This window comes from Diorhabda carinulata, chromosome 11 (genome assembly GCF_026250575.1).
Source record: "Diorhabda carinulata isolate Delta chromosome 11, icDioCari1.1, whole genome shotgun sequence".
Lineage (NCBI taxonomy): Eukaryota > Metazoa > Arthropoda > Insecta > Coleoptera > Chrysomelidae > Diorhabda > Diorhabda carinulata.
In genome coordinates, this window is record NC_079470.1 from 12,842,997 (window position 1) to 12,859,344 (window position 16,348).

The window sequence follows — 16,348 nt, forward strand, 5'->3', positions numbered from 1 at the left end:
TATCTTTAAATTTCCCATTTTTTAAAGTTATAGATATTATGATACCAATAAATAGAAATGGATGAACAAATTTTATTTGTAATAATCTTGGCATTCCTTTAGGGATAAGTAAATGTATGTGAAAAGAAAGAATATATAAAGTAACAACTAGTCCTTTAAACATCATAATATTGAAGTTTAATCAGCAAATACTCACGGCAACGCAGCTGTATTTTTTTTATTAAAACAAATAAAGTTTTTGAGTGATAATCATATTATATTTCAGACAGAATAATATTAGAATTATCGTATTAAATGAATTAGATTCTATAATAAATAAAATGTTCACAATTAATTGGGAATATAGTGTAATAGTGATGATGAACTTGTGTAATGGAATACAAATATCTAAAACAAGAAGATTTGACATCTGTCAAAAACATTTAAAACGGAAAGTTTCAAATCCTTGAAAACGGTTACTATAACTATATATACTATACTATCGATAACTAAATACTAAGTATTAAAAATTCACAAGCTGAAGTATTTTTTTATCATAGAATAATAATTTTTATCTATTTTTACATCATATATAGTTCAAAAGTTTACAAATGGTGAAAATAGTTTATTTTTTAAATACGAAAACATAGTTTTTTGTATAATTTGTTCGATAAGATCATTCGATCACGATTATAAACAAATTACATGCTTGTAAAATATTTTTTTAGTGAAAATGCGGAGATCTAACAGTTTGAGTCATATACCAGTTAGAACGAGGGGTTCATCAATTATGTGCACCAATTCTAATCGAGATAAAATTAGATCAACTTCTGTAGGAAGGTAAATTACTTTCAACTATTTTAAAATTGGTTTTACTTTATGAATAAACATTTTAGATATTCTAAAGAAAGTACTCATTTAACTAAATCTAAAAGAACTTTATCACCCGAAAATCAATTGATTATTAAACAAACACCTTTAAACAGACAAAGAAGTTTATTACGCGCAACACCAGCTTCTATAAGAAGTGCCAGCAGTTCCCGTTCAAGAGTATGTTGATTCTTTTTCATAAAAATTACAATAATTTCCATGTTTCGTTTTAGATTTCCCCAACTTCAGCACTAATAGAAAGGAAAACAATACAGAAACTTAGTACAAATAAAACATGGGTGGCTAGGCAGTATGAAAAAGTATTTGATATTTTAATTAATATATATATATATATATATATATATATATATATATATATATATATATATATATATATATATATATATATATATATATATATATATAATTTATAGCATGCTTTAATTACTAATTATTAAAATATATTTTTGTCTAAAGGTTGTTTTTGTGTTATAGGTACAAAATTATATAGTTAATTCAGGTTTGTTTGATGAAAATATGGTTACCATTAAAAATATCAAACCGCCATCTATCAAGGTGTTTGTTTATACTGTTACGGTGCTTTTGGGTCAGTTATTTCCAAATGTGAAGATTACAATGGAGAATTACAAGGAAGAGATTCCTCGTATACTGAAAACAATGAATTATCCAGGAACGTTAACAAAGTCCACATTAAAAACTGGTAAAACATATTTAGACATAAAAAGTGTGTTATGCTTTACAATTTTCCTGTTTCAGTGAATACGATGCATTCTTGGCCTCAAGTAATTGGTATTATTGGATGGCTTGTAGACAAAGTGACTATAGTGGATAGGGCTACAGTAGATATATCTGAAATGAGCAAAGAGGAACAACACAAACAAGTTAGTAATTTTGTTTTAAACTTTAAATCAATAACTTGTTGTAAACATTCTTTTTAGATCAGTCTGGATTACTTATTGATGCGATATGACCAATTCTGCAGTGGACAAGGAGAAATAGAAGAAATTAATAACCAGTTTTTCAGAAATCTTGCCGTAACTTTAGGAATAGATACAGCTACTTATTTCAAAAATAAAAATGATTATGACAAAAAATGTACTTACAGGAATACTCTGCAAACGGAAGTGGAAGAATTGGAGCTAGAGAAAAAGGTGATCGAATCTCACAAGCCTATCAATTTGTTTTTTATTCATACCAATCCATATATTTACATATTCATATCAACTTTGAACCTTCCAAAGTTTTTTTACATCTTTGATATATTATACTAGGATATTTTGGGAAATTTTTTAAGATAAACTGCATTAATAATAGAGTTTGTGCCAGTCCAAACTACAAACTGTTGCACTATTCATACATATTTATGATTCAAACCAGTGGAGGGTATTACATCTTCTTAAAGAAATCCATGGAGATCAAATCGGTTGAAATGTTGATTTGTAAGAGATGTTGATATCAACACAATGAAATTATCATCTTCAGAGACTGAATGTAGACTATTTACCTTCACTCTTTGAGGACAATAACTTGCTTCTCGAAACATGGGTCAGACAGTGTAATTGTAAGTGTTGGTGTAGTGGTAGCGTAACCAGTATGTTCTGTAGCTCTATTAAAGAAATTACTTAATTCTAGACTACCCTGTATATAAAATTATTTTTGTAGGTTTTAGAGAAACAATATGCAAAAATTTTGGACGAATTAAATGATATTCAAGGAACAGATGCCGATAAGGAAGCAGCAGTAGATGCGGAACTGAATTATTTTCCAGTACAATTAGAAAAATTGATCCAAAAAGAAAACGAATTAATGGCTAGGGTTGTAAAATTGGAAGCGAGCATAAAAATACAGCCATGCACGTATCAAGAAAAACGTGAAATGTTGGATAGAATAAATGCGATGAACAACGAATTGAATATTTATAAAGAGAAAAAGGAATGCGCCCAACGAATTAAAGAACAATTTGAAACTAGGTTCTTAGAGGAGCGCGAAAAGGTAAATAACGTACAGTGTATAAACAAATCATTATTTTTTTTTCGAATTTTTAGTTACAATCCCGCGTAATAGCTTGGAATAGAGCCCTGATGTTGATTTGTATAAAGAAACCTCATCTTAAGCAACTATTACTCAAAGAAACTGGGTTCCATCGTGATGAGTTTCTACAGGAAATCCTTGATGTAGTAGAAAAGAAGATTCAGATAGAAAACGAAGAAGAAAGCCAAATAAATGAGATAGAAAGGGAATTGAATCCATTGAAGATCGAAATTGAAACTTTGGAACATAACTTAAAAGAAATACAAAGTGACATTGATGATGTTATGGAGAAATTCACGCAGTTTTGTGAAAATACAAATCAGCTTAAAAATAATAAAGTAGAGGTATGCAAACACTTTCTTCTTCTTATACTTCTTCTATTTCAAACACGTTTATCTTTTTTGTTTTCCTAATAGATTTTTTTTTATCAATTTCAGAAAATGAAAGCATGGGAACTGGAAAAACGCAAACTACTGTCCAATATAAAAGATTTAAAAGGTGATAAACAAGTAGATAAATTGAACGAGGAATTCAAAGAGTTGGGATTGAAGCGAGAACAACTTTGCAAAGAATTAGACAACTTAAAGAAAAACGGTGTAAAGTTCTTTATCGATTTACATAAAATAATCAGAAACAACACATTGTCATTGGCAAATATTTTAGAAGGTTTGAAGAATAAAGTCGAAAGAGCGATTGAAGTGAATTTAGAAGAAAAAAATGATTTTATCGTATTTTTAGAAAGTTTAAATAACGAAAAGAATCCTGATGTATAGATCTTACAATAAAACATTGTTATAGTGGATTATGTTCTTATTATCTGCCCTTATAATTGTACAAACCATTCTTCAGGGATGACCTGATTTTTTATTGGAAACTAACTTGTGTTTCTTCTACTGTTGGTGCCTCCACTACAAAATTAATAACAAAAACATCAATTTTTGTTCTATTTTTTCTAATAGAATTCTGATTGGAGACTGTAGACCCAACTAAATGCTATCCGTCAATAGATCCACATTTTTAAGGCATTATAATGGGTCAACCGTTCCTCCAACTCTACCTATGTCTCCACATTGTGGAATAATACATGGAAACATTAATTATGGCTGTTTTTGTAAAAAGAAACCAATGCATACTTATCAGTATGTCAATATTACGCTGAAAAAGGCATGTTACTAGTAATTTTTCAATCCAAAATGTTTTATTTTCAACTTTGAGTCCTGAAGTGATGACAAAAGACTAGAAAATTGATTTAAAAGATGAAATTTTAATTTCGAAATGAAGTTGATAAAAAATGACATTGTATCCTCCCAAATCGTTAGTATTACATACCTAAATTTATTTTTCACCCTTTTAGACATTACTATATCCCATAAACTGTAAATTCTTACATAAGGTTGACGAAATTACCAAATTTATTTCGTAAATATTTCTAACAACCTACATATGACTCCGTCTGTTTTTTTTCTATTTTTACATTTCGAAAAAATTTTTGAAGTATAGATATCAAAATCAATTATTTCGTGCGTGAAAGCAAGGTTTGAATCATTTTATGTAGCATTAATATATTGAACATTCCGTAGTATTGAGTAGTTCTGTTTTGATAACCAAAAAAGTCATAAGTTTCAGAAAAATGAGTTTTTATTAATAGCAATTAACAAGAAAAAGTTAAGCTAATCAAAACGTTCTCGAGATCCAAATAAACTTTGAAAATTACGCATAAAAGCCCCTATACAATATGACATTTAACAGACCTCGACCTGCACCAGCGCCTCTAGTGTGACAAATTCAAACATTTATTGAAACAGGGTGAAACAGAAATATCATACGGTATCCACAGATCACCTATGGTATCATTTGACAATTAATCGAAAAAGTTTATATTTGTAAACCTATTTCATATAAAAAATTTAAAGTATGCTTCGTATATGTCGCAATTAACTCACTAACCAAACCTAACCATACACTAACATTGGAAAAATATTTTGTATTTTTCCTTAGCCATTCTATATATAATTGTATTGAGTGTTGCATACCTACATGTAAAATTTATTACAAAATATTTAGAAATGAGGATCCTAAATTAGATAATCTAAACTAAATTATGTTAGAAATAGAACACAAAGAAAATGTAGGAGTAATATATAATCAAATATCTTGTATTATATTATTATTTTCTCACTTTATTATATATGTACTGAACTTTTTGATTGCGTTTACGTAATATTGTAACTTGTTTATTATTATATCAAATAAAAATAGATTTTTAACAATAAAATGTTTTGATTTCTCATAATATCCCTATAATTCAATTTAAATTATTTAAATTAATGTACTGGATCGCGATTGGTGGAAGCAAAGTTGATTAGTTCAACAGTTGTCTGGCAGGTGGAGTAAGACCCAATGAATTATTTCTCATTCTCATGGCGACCTTAGTTTAGTACGGGATTCGATTACTGTTTTTTACCTTTTTGTTTGTTGTTAAATATATAGTGGAAATATATATTTATATGTGCTGTTATTATCAAATTAATCGTCGTTTTCCTTTTTATCGTGTTACATATGCAAAATGTTTTTGTGTTAAAATGTGTTGTGTTTATGTTTTGGGTACCAAAATAACATTAGGATTTTTAACAGAGAGGAATAGGTGCTATAAAAAGGTGAGTTTTTTAAGAATCATTCATAATCTACAGGGGTAGTTTCTTATTGATCACACATTCGAATTGTGAATAAAAGAAATATCTCAAAACTTGTAGACTGTAATGTTCCATGGCATTTTAGGTTATAGGAATGTTAAAAAAGATGCATCGTGGCCCACGAAAAAGAATTTTCTATAGACAAAAATAGTATCTACTTACTTTTTATTGTTTTGTGGTAAATTTGTAAAGATACATTACAGGTATGGGTTATGCAGATAGAAAGGTTAGGTTTTACTAGCACGCACGTATTATGTAAATTTTGATATTTAATGTTTCCAGATAGCAGCTAATTTGTCTTATACAGCACTAGTTGAATAAATTATGGGTTTTGAACGTGTTTATGTGAAAGTTTTTTGTGCCAACGTTGATTTAGTTCGTACTTTTTTATATAAATATACTACATAAATTCGGTCACAGAAATAATTTCTTCACTTTATTTAGTTAGGGAGATAAATATATAGTAAATAAATTGACTGTTGATTAAAAATTTGAATTTGAAACTCATCCAACGCAATTTTGATACGTAAATTTACATATAAAAACAACTATAACCTTTTGATTTAATTGAGGATTATGGATTAACAATTTTTTGTTTACAACCATCTACTTTTTATTACATATATGTAGGAGAATGGTATGAATGAAGTTTAAAATTTAACAAGATTATCAAATTATCGATGTTTAACAAAATATTATGAATTGTAATACTGTTTAATACCCCTGCGACTCTTCAAGCATCTACCAGGGTATGCAATTGGATCTGTTTTCAAAAATTATGTTTTACAAACAAAATGGGGCAACTGTATATTTCATAAACGTTGGATAGGCAGAGGAATTTTTGGAATGGCAGTTCATATCAACCGATTTAACCTATCTAGATTTTTTAATTTAGTTTTTAAAAACGCAAATGAAATTTCAAGTGCAATGTAGTGAAATATGAGGAACAGGTTTGGACTTGAACTTGTGCGCTCGAATTCATTATCTCGTTTACGTTTATTGACCTTGGAAAACGATTTCTATCCCAAATTTTGTTATTCCAGTCTTTGTTACAAATATTAGTAATAAATATAAGCGAATAAACATAAAAACACTTATCTGAATAAGTTTTCTTAGGGTTTGCGACACAAAACAAAAAAATAGTTTTGTTAGAAATTAGTCTCTAACCAAGCAGGGTTGGCCTCGCAGTATATGTAATGGAAATTTGATTTTTATTTTTTGAGCGAACATAGTAACTTAAAATAAATTTATTATGACGTTTACGACTTCGGAGTGTTGTTGAATTTGCGAAATCTTATTGCAGATAATATACTCGTTATTCGCTACTGTTTAAACTGGCACTTAATATGAATATTAACCAAAATGTTATTACCACAAATTTAAATTATAAATTGACATTCTTCAACAAGAAAATCCCACTTTCTCCCCTTCAAGTGACAGTTATAAGTTTTAAATTAAAAGTACGGGCTTGTGAATAACCTCTTGAAAGGACTCTTCAATTTTTTATTCGCATACTTTCTCAGGAGCTCGTGGAAAACGATTTTCATGAAAGCGATTGTCGTCGAAAAATTTTAAATTATTCGTAATAAGTATTTTATGGAAAAAATTGAAAATATAGAAAGATATGTTTGTTTAACAAAATTTCTTTGTAATTCTTCCATTTTTTTACAATATTTTGACTGAAATGAAAGTGTCATATGCTTTATTATGACGTCATGTAGGTTCGATATCACGTGACTAATGGTTGTAAAGTTGCATTTTTTTATTTCGTGTGAAGAAAATTTTTAAATTGATTTTCAACGTCCACAAGTAATAATGTTGTTAGTGTGATTGATAATTGAAACAAAATTGTTTATATTGTATCTTTTGAAGATTAATTAATGTTTCAATTGAAGAAATTTCATTTTTATGTTTCAAATGTTCCCGCCAAAACGCTGTTGTGCTTGTAGCAATGACGTCAAAGTTTCCATACATTTGTGAGGTTATGTATTCACTTGTAGGGGTTATTCTACCCAACAATAAAATTTATTTTTTCGACCAATAAAAATTGAATTTTTCCACGATTTTAGACCTTAAAATTATTAGTATTGAAAATTAAAATATAACTTTTTTGTTTTATAATACTCTATCTTCAATTTTTTTACATTTTAAACCTTAAATCAACACTTTAAATGAATACATAACAATATTTCTGATTTTTGCACATTTTAAGACCCTAAATTAGCACTTACAATGAGAAACTAACAATATATTTGATTTTTGCACATATTGAGACCCTAAATTAGCACTTATAATGAGAATCTAACAATATATTTAATTTTTGCACATATTGAGACACTAAATTAGCACTTATAATGAGAATCTAACAATATATTTAATTTTTGCACATATTGAGACACTAAATTAGCACTTATAATGAGAATCTAACAATATATTTAATTTTTGCACATATTGAGACACTAAATTAGCACTTATAATGAAAATCTAACAATATATTTAATTTTTGCACATATTGAGACACTAAATTAGCACTTATAATGAAAATCTAACAATATATTTAATTTTTGCACATATTGAGACACTAAATTAGCACTTATAATGAAAATCTAACAATATATTTGATTTTTGCACATATTGAGACACTAAATTAGCACTTATAATGAGAAACTTACAATATATTTAATTTTTGCACATATTGAGACCCTAAATTAGCACTTATAATGAAAATCTAACAATATATTTAATTTTTGCACATATTGAGACACTAAATTAGCACTTATAATGAGAATCTAACAATATAATTAATTTTTGCACATATTGAGACACTAAATTAGCACTTATAATGAAAATCTAACAATATATTTGATTTTTGCACATATTGAGACACTAAATTAGCACTTATAATGAGAAACTTAAAATGTATTCAATTTTTGCACATATTGAGACCCTAAATTAGCACTTATAATGAGAAACTAACAATATATTTAATTTTTGCACATATTGAGACCCTAAATTAGCACTTATAATGAGAAACTAACAATATATTTGATTTTTACAAATATTGAGACCCTAAATTAGCACTTATAATGAGAATCTAACAATATAATTAATTTTTGCACATATTGAGACACTAAATTAGCACTTATAATGAAAATCTAACAATATATTTGATTTTTGCACATATTGAGACACTAAATTAGCACTTATAATGAGAAACTTACAATATATTTAATTTTTGCACATATTGAGACCCTAAATTAGCACTTATAATGAGAAACTAACAATATATTTAATTTTTGCACATATTGAGACCCTAAATTAGCACTTATAATGAGAAACTAACAATATATTTGATTTTTGCACATATTGAGACCCTAAATTAGCACTTACAATGAGAATCTAACAGAAACTCCCCCCTATTTTCAATGTCATTAATTTTCATTTTATACGATGGTCCCAGAAGTACCTGGCTCTTCAAAAAAGTTATTAACATCATTCATTGTTGGAAAATATTTGACCACCGTGCCATTTTTTCTAATCTGGGAACAAAAAATAATCCGAGGGGATTAAATCTGGCGAACAGGATGCATGGGGTAGCAATCCAAACTTAATTTAGGCCATTGCAATAACAGATGTGTGAGCTGGTGCATTACTTTGATGAAACAACACTTCTTCTTAGCCAAATGCGGCCGTTTTTGCTTGAATTCTTCGCTCAAACGTTGTAGAAGTTTGCGTAATACTCGCCGTTGATAGTTTTTAGTTTTACCAGATAGTCAATGAAAATTATCCCAAAAAAATCGACGCCATGGCCTTGCCTGAAGATGGAAAGGTCTATGCCTTCTTTGGAACCAGGTCTTCCCTTTTCAGTCCATTGTTTTGACTGTTTTTTGTTTCGGGCATGAAGCGATGGACCCACGTTTCATCCTATCTCTAAATTTATCCATTGAAAAATGGCAGTTTATAATTGAATGTTCTTCGATTAATTATATTTTGGCAGATTTTCTGATACTAATTGATTTAACGATAAATACTTGAATTTATTTGTTTTACTATACAGAAGTTATGATTGACGTTATCTTTAAGAGAATCTTCATGTTCTATTATCTTTTTAAGTAATCGTTTTTAGAAGTAGGATCATAGAACGGGGATAACCTTTCATTTAACACATATCAATATTTTTCCAAATGATTTTTATTACGGTCAAATAAAAGTTTTAAGTATATACATTTAGTCCATTGCTGCTCTAATCTTTCTAGTTCTTTTCAATTATAGTCAGTATTTAAACTTTTCATACGACCCTCGTTAATATTTCAACGATTAAAAAAATACATTTTTGAAGTTATTTCGCGCTTTGTTCCATCCTGTATACACTTTTTTTGTAAATACAACACAATTTTGATTTAAAGTTCTCAGATAACCCTCGTATATATTTCAACGATTAATAAAGTACGTTTTTGAAGTTATTTCGCGCTTTGTTCCATCCTGTATACACTTTTTTTGTAAATACAACACAATTTTGATTTAAAGTTCTCAGATAACCCTCGTATATATTTCAACGATTAATAAAGTACGTTTTTGAAGTTATTTCGCGCTTTGTTCCATCCTGTATACACTTTTTTTATAAATACAACACAATTTTGATTTAAAGTTCTCAGATAACCCTCGTATATATTTCAACGATTAATAAAGTACGTTTTTGAAGTTATTTCGCGCTTTGTTCCATCCTGTATACACTTTTTTTATAAATACAACACAATTTTGATTTAAAGTTCTCAGATAACCCTCGTATATATTTCAACGATTAATAAAGTACGTTTTTGAAGTTATTTCGCGCTTTGTTCCATCCTGTATACACTTTTTTTGAAAATACAACACAATTTTGATTTAAAGTTCTCAGATAACCCTCGTATATATTTCAACGATTAAGAAAGTACATTTTTGAAATTAATGTGCCATTCTGTATACACTTTTTTTTGTAAATACAACGCTTTGTTCCATCCTGTATTCACTTTTTTTGTAAATACAACACAATCTTGATTTAAAGTTCTCAGATAACCCTCGTATATATTTCAACGATTAATAAAGTATGTTTTTGAAATTATTGTTCCATCCTGTATACACTTTTTTTTTGTAAATACAACACACTTTTGATTTAAACTGGGATAAATAAGTTATATCTACTCAATAATTTAGATAAAATTGAATTACCCCTCGTACAATTGATTATAGTTTCCATATAGGTTTCAAATATTCGTTTTAGTATCTGAAATATACAAAAAAAATCTAATAAATAAGTTTAGAAGTAATGTCACAAAGGTGGCTGAAGTTTCAGTAGGCTCTAGACAACAGAAACAAAAAGAAGTTAAAATGAACATCGAAACGGGTACAAATGTCGTGCTGGCCTCATCAAAGCCAGTTTATAATTTTTAAGTCCACAGCTAGCACGGCCTGACTTGATCTGAAAGACGCCGCGATTATCCGTCGGCGGCGGCGAGAATGTTTGATGACGGGTTTCTTTTGATGTTCGCCGCCGCGCGCCATGGACACACATCTCATTTACCCATCTCACTCTATCGATATCTGTTTCTTTTTAGATAGCCTGAGGTGAATATAGTACAGTAAAATTAGATCGCGCCGTCGAACTATTTTACTTGAAATGTTCAAAAGGATTTTTGATATTTGTAAAAAACAAATTCACATTGATGTTTAATTATCTCCAAAAATATCAAAAATTCCTAAAACAAACATTTTTATTCATTCCGATAAAAGAAATTCATAAAATTCAAATGTTTTGACACGTGATCAAAAACAAAGGATGCACAATCAGCTGTATAGCGACGTCACTAAATAGTAAACCCCAACTTTTTTGACTTTTGACAGTGCATCTGTAATTTTATTTTATTGTGATTTACAGATTTAAATCTGAATTAAATTTTGTTTGGTTTATATTTATCTTTAATTGACAACATTTACGAAAGAAAGTGGTTCCTTCCAAGCAGGATAGTTTGAAAATGCAAATGCATTTATAACTTTTAGAAGATATTTCATAACACTAAAGAATGCTGTTAACTGTTTACTTGTTTACTATGTAATGACGTCAGTGCACCGCCATATTGGAAGTTTAAAATTCAAAAAACTTTATTTTAAATGTCATAATAAGTTAAAAAAAATAAGTATTTTCTCAAAAAAAATTGAATATTGTACATATTCTAAAAGAATCAATTTTTAAATTATTAAATATTGAATGATTTTTACGGAGATTGGTCGAGAAAACATTTTTCGTTGTATGTATTCTATTGTATACTAAATACTTGTTGAATTTTGACAGTTACCTTTCGACATTATTTCACAATTTCCATCACTAATTTTTAAGTATGGTTCGAATTTCACTGTACTATTAACGTTCGCAAACAACCTACCGGCTTCTATGACTGAACTTCAATAGAGGTGGGCGAAACTAATTGTCCTCTACATAAAAAATGTTTTTTTTTCTTCAAAAAGAAATAAAGATGTTTTCTGTGAAATTTGACGTGTCGGGTACTGTGTTCATGCTTCATACCTTATTAAATAATATTTCTTGGCAAAATAGATAAAGAGATAATTCGATGGGAAGTTCACGAATTCTTCACGGGTAGATTTTTTTTTTATAGTCCTTGGTATACTTAACGTTTTCAATCAAGGCCTTCCCACTTCAGTTTATTATTATTTGTTATGAATTACCTCATATTTCGAAGAAAGGAATTTTTTAAATCAACATTAAATATTCTTGTTAAGCTTTTGTTGATACAGCAATTATATTAAACCAAACGTCTTCGTTTTTCCGAAACGTCGTATCGAGTTCAGTATTATAATATTCGTATTCAAAACTAATATCAGATGTCAAGTTTAATAGTTCCAAAATACCATAATTCATGAGAAATCCAACCTCCGTTACTTTTGTCTCGCTAACAGCAGTTAATACCACATATTTTCAAAAGTTATCGAAACATTTATCTTTTCGAGTTAAATTTAAATGAATTTATATCAACAAATTCCCATCATTTCAACTAATCAATTGAAGTTTTGTACCTGACTGGCAGTGTCACCTGTCTTTTCTTTCCGCAAAACGCAATCAACCTTCTTCTGTATAGTTGTCGTGAAAAGAATCGAAATCGGAATGCGCCTCTCCGTGAAACGAAGAAGGAAATGATCGACGGAGAATGTCTCCGTTCGCCAACGAAACCTCGAGGCCGTGCATTCTACTGAAAGACAGCGTGCGCTAGACGAAGATAACTTGTAAATCGCGCTTTCTTTGTTTGAGATGCAGGGTAGGACCGACCCGAATTGTTATAAGAAAAAATTATTCGATTATATTAATTTAAAAATCGGAAATTGAATGTGGATCATTAAAAAATACCAAAAAACATGCACAGCAAATGTTACCATTAAATTTACGATTCAAAATTAATATTCGACGTTCGTTGGGCGGTGACTTGTTGCCGGTTGCCTTTGGCAACACTGATCTGAATATGTCAAATCTGAGATTGCAATTTACATTTTTAATGGTGAACGTACTCAGAACGTTGTTTTTGTAATAAAAAATCTTCTGATAATTTTGATAATTAAAAACCACTTCTCCAAACTTTTATTTATACGTGCAGCCGACCGAAAAATACAGAAAAAAAAATATCTTGTTTGCATTTCGCGTAGTAAGCTGTCACACGGACCGTTTTATCTGATTGATTGAATAAATATAGGCGCGAATTAGCTGTCAATCAGCGGCTATTTCAAAGAAACTTTCAAAGCGATTCTACAACGTATAATAAACAAAAATATGCATATCTATAACTTTTTTCTATCTAATTCTATCTTTATCTAATTTAATGTGATACAAATTCGTCACATTGTTTTACGTTTGAACGGTTTCAATTTTTATTATCTCATTTTTAAATATCGTATATACGAGGGGGATTCGCAGTTTGCTGTCAATCTTTTCAAAATCTGTCGTTGATAACTATCGCATCGTATTATGAACGAGTTGATGATGCTTTTTTTCTAAAGATGTACAAAATTATCTCAATAATATTTTTCCTAATGGTGGATTGGTCGGGGAGGTCCATTTGCATTGTACTAGTTGTCCCTGTAAAAGTTAACGGATTGTTAACCATTGGGCATGAGCCGCTCCTGTCCTTCAGATACTAATGTGTGACAGGAACATACGTAATCGTCCATTAAAAATTCATAATGTTGGAATGTCTAATTTAGAAAATATAAGTTCTGATTTCACAACTTTTAATGCCTGTAACTCAGAAACAAATTTTTTTTTTCATTCATTATTTGTTAGGTTTACGTCGAGATTTGAATGATACGTATTCCTTAAATTGTTTTTCCGTTTAAACGGTTCCAAAAACTATTATTTTATTATTAAATACAATACGAGGGGGATTCTTGAAGTTTCGCTCTATGTACGATACGTCTTTATAAATATTTATTGAGGTTAACTTTTAATTGGGTTTTTTCAGTCATTATTTGGTTTGAACGGTTCCAAAATCTATTATCTCATTATTAAATACAATACGAGGGGGATTCTTAAAGTTTCGCTCTATGTACGATACGTCTTTATAAATATTTATTGAGGTTAACTTTTAATTGGGTTTTTTCAGTCATTATTTGGTTTGAACGGTTCCAAAATCTATTATCTCATTATTAAATACAATACGAGGGGGATTCTTGAAGTTTCGCTCTATGTACGATACGTCTTTATAAATATTTATTGAGGTTAACTTTTAATTGGGTTTTTTCAGTCATTATTTGGTTTAAACGGTTCCAAAATCTATTATTTTATTATTAAATACAATACGAGGGGAATTCTTAAAGTTTCGCTCTATGTACGATACATATTTATAAATATTTATTGAGATTAACTTTTAATTGGGTTTTTTCAGTCATTATTTGGTTTAAACGGTTCCAAAATCTATTATTTTATTATTAAATACAATACGAGGGGGATTCTTGAAGTTTCGCTCTATGTACGATACATATTTATAAATATTTATTGAGGTTAACTTTTAATTGGGTTTTTTTAGTCATTATTTGTTAGGTTTACGTCGAGATTTGAATGATACAAATTCCTTAAATTGTTTTTCCGTTTAAACGGTTCCAAAATCTATTATTTTATTATTAAATACAATACGAGGGGGATTCTTGAAGTTTCGCTCTATGTACGATACATATTTATAAATATTTATTGAGGTTAACTTTTAATTGGGTTTTTTTAGTCATTATTTGTTAGGTTTACGTCGAGATTTGAATGATACAAATTCCTTAAATTGTTTTTCCGTTTAAACGGTTCCAAAATCTATTATTTTATTATTAAATACAATACGAGGGGGATTCTTGAAGTTTCGCTCTATGTACGATACATATTTATAAATATTTATTGAGGTTAACTTTTAATTGGGTTTTTTCAGTCATTATTTGGTTTAAACGGTTCCAAAATCTATTATTTTATTATTAGATACAATACGAGGGGGATTCTTGAAGTTTCGCTCTATGTACGATACATATTTATAAATATTTATTGAGGTTAACTTTTAATTGGGTTTTTTCAGTCATTATTTGGTTTAAACGGTTCCAAAATCTATTATTTTATTATTAGATACAATACGAGGGGGATTCTTGAAGTTTCGCTCTATGTACGATACATATTTATAAATATTTATTGAGGTTAACTTTTAATTGGGTTTTTTCAGTCATTATTTGGTTTAAACGGTTCCAAAATCTATTATTTTATTATTAGATACAATACGAGGGGGATTCTTGAAGTTTCGCTCTATGTACGATACATATTTATAAATATTTATTGAGGTTAACTTTTAATTGGGTTTTTTTAGTCATTATTTGTTAGGTTTACGTCGAGATTTGAATGATACAAATTCCTTAAATTGTTTTTCCGTTTAAACGGTTCCAAAATCTATTATTTTATTATTAGATACAATACGAGGGGGATTCTTGAAGTTTCGCTCTATGTACGATACATATTTATAAATATTTATTGAGGTTAACTTTTAATTGGGTTTTTTCAGTCACAATTTGTTAGGTTTACGTCGAGATTTGAATGATTGTACTTCGTAGTGTTTATACAGGGAGGACCAATAAATTTTTGCACTTTGTTTTCAACTAATCACATCGTATTTTAGCAGTTTTTGTTTGACTTTATTTTTTGTTGATCGCTCTATATATATTAAATAAGATTCTCTAATATAATAAATATTTCACGCGCGTTCTAGATCGCGAAATGAAGAATCCGGTCGAGGAGTTTCTTTTTTTGTTTCCTTTTTGGATCTATACGGTCAAACGCATCGGAATTTAATATGACGAGATATAATAACTGTTCCATTCATATCTCTGATATGTACGATATTCATGTATCTGATTTTTTTTTATTCTCTTTCTCGAATGAATGGTTTTTTTGTTTGTATGATTCAACTAAATGAAATAGTCCGGGAGCGGTGAATCCATCATGGTACCAAGGATAACAGTTGTATTTTTATTAGTATTTTGGGCCGCTGAATCCAAATTTGCCCTGCCTTTTTGCGAAAAACCGGTACGTTTTCTTTAAATCGCAATTGTTTAAACAAATTATTTTATCCTCGGCCCTACTGCACGCGGCAGCGTGGATCGCTCCCGAACTAAAAAATGATAAATCGTATATTAATCAGAATGTCATCTTATTTGACTTACATGTACTGATAATGTTTGTTTTCGGTTAAACG

At 29.0% G+C, this 16,348-nt stretch overlaps 2 protein-coding genes across 3 annotated transcripts in view; both read left to right on the top strand.

Moving 5' to 3' along the window:
• Positions 1–412: 412 nt before the first annotated feature.
• On the top strand, positions 413–3,703 carry LOC130899578 (kinetochore protein NDC80 homolog). Its single transcript, XM_057809613.1, has 9 exons — positions 413–819; positions 876–1,029; positions 1,083–1,169; positions 1,345–1,570; positions 1,627–1,751; positions 1,809–2,021; positions 2,533–2,862; positions 2,916–3,245; positions 3,339–3,703. The coding sequence occupies exons 1-9, from the start codon at positions 713–715 to the stop codon at positions 3,672–3,674; spliced, it is 1,908 nt and encodes a 635-aa protein (XP_057665596.1). The 5' UTR covers positions 413–712; the 3' UTR covers positions 3,675–3,703.
• Positions 3,704–5,265: 1,562 nt separating this feature from the next.
• The window catches only part of LOC130899580 (axin-1), a 44,414-nt gene continuing 33,331 nt past the window's right edge, over positions 5,266–16,348 (top strand). The window contains exon 1 of one of the 2 annotated variants that reach the window (XM_057809616.1): positions 5,266–5,558. The gene's annotated coding sequence lies outside the window, so the exon portion shown is untranslated. The remainder of the gene's footprint in view (positions 5,559–16,348) is intronic. The other variant, XM_057809619.1, reaches the window with a different exon arrangement.

Excerpts from the sequence above, each read along its gene's own strand:
- LOC130899578 (XM_057809613.1), top strand. The coding sequence starts at position 713 with ATGCGGAGATCTAACAGTTTGAGTCATATACCAGTTAGAACGAGGGGT. Across the intron at positions 1,030-1,082 it reads CCAGCAGTTCCCGTTCAAGA|ATTTCCCCAACTTCAGCACT; the intron begins GTATGTTGATTC and ends GTTTCGTTTTAG. Across the intron at positions 3,246-3,338 it reads TTAAAAATAATAAAGTAGAG|AAAATGAAAGCATGGGAACT; the intron begins GTATGCAAACAC and ends TATCAATTTCAG.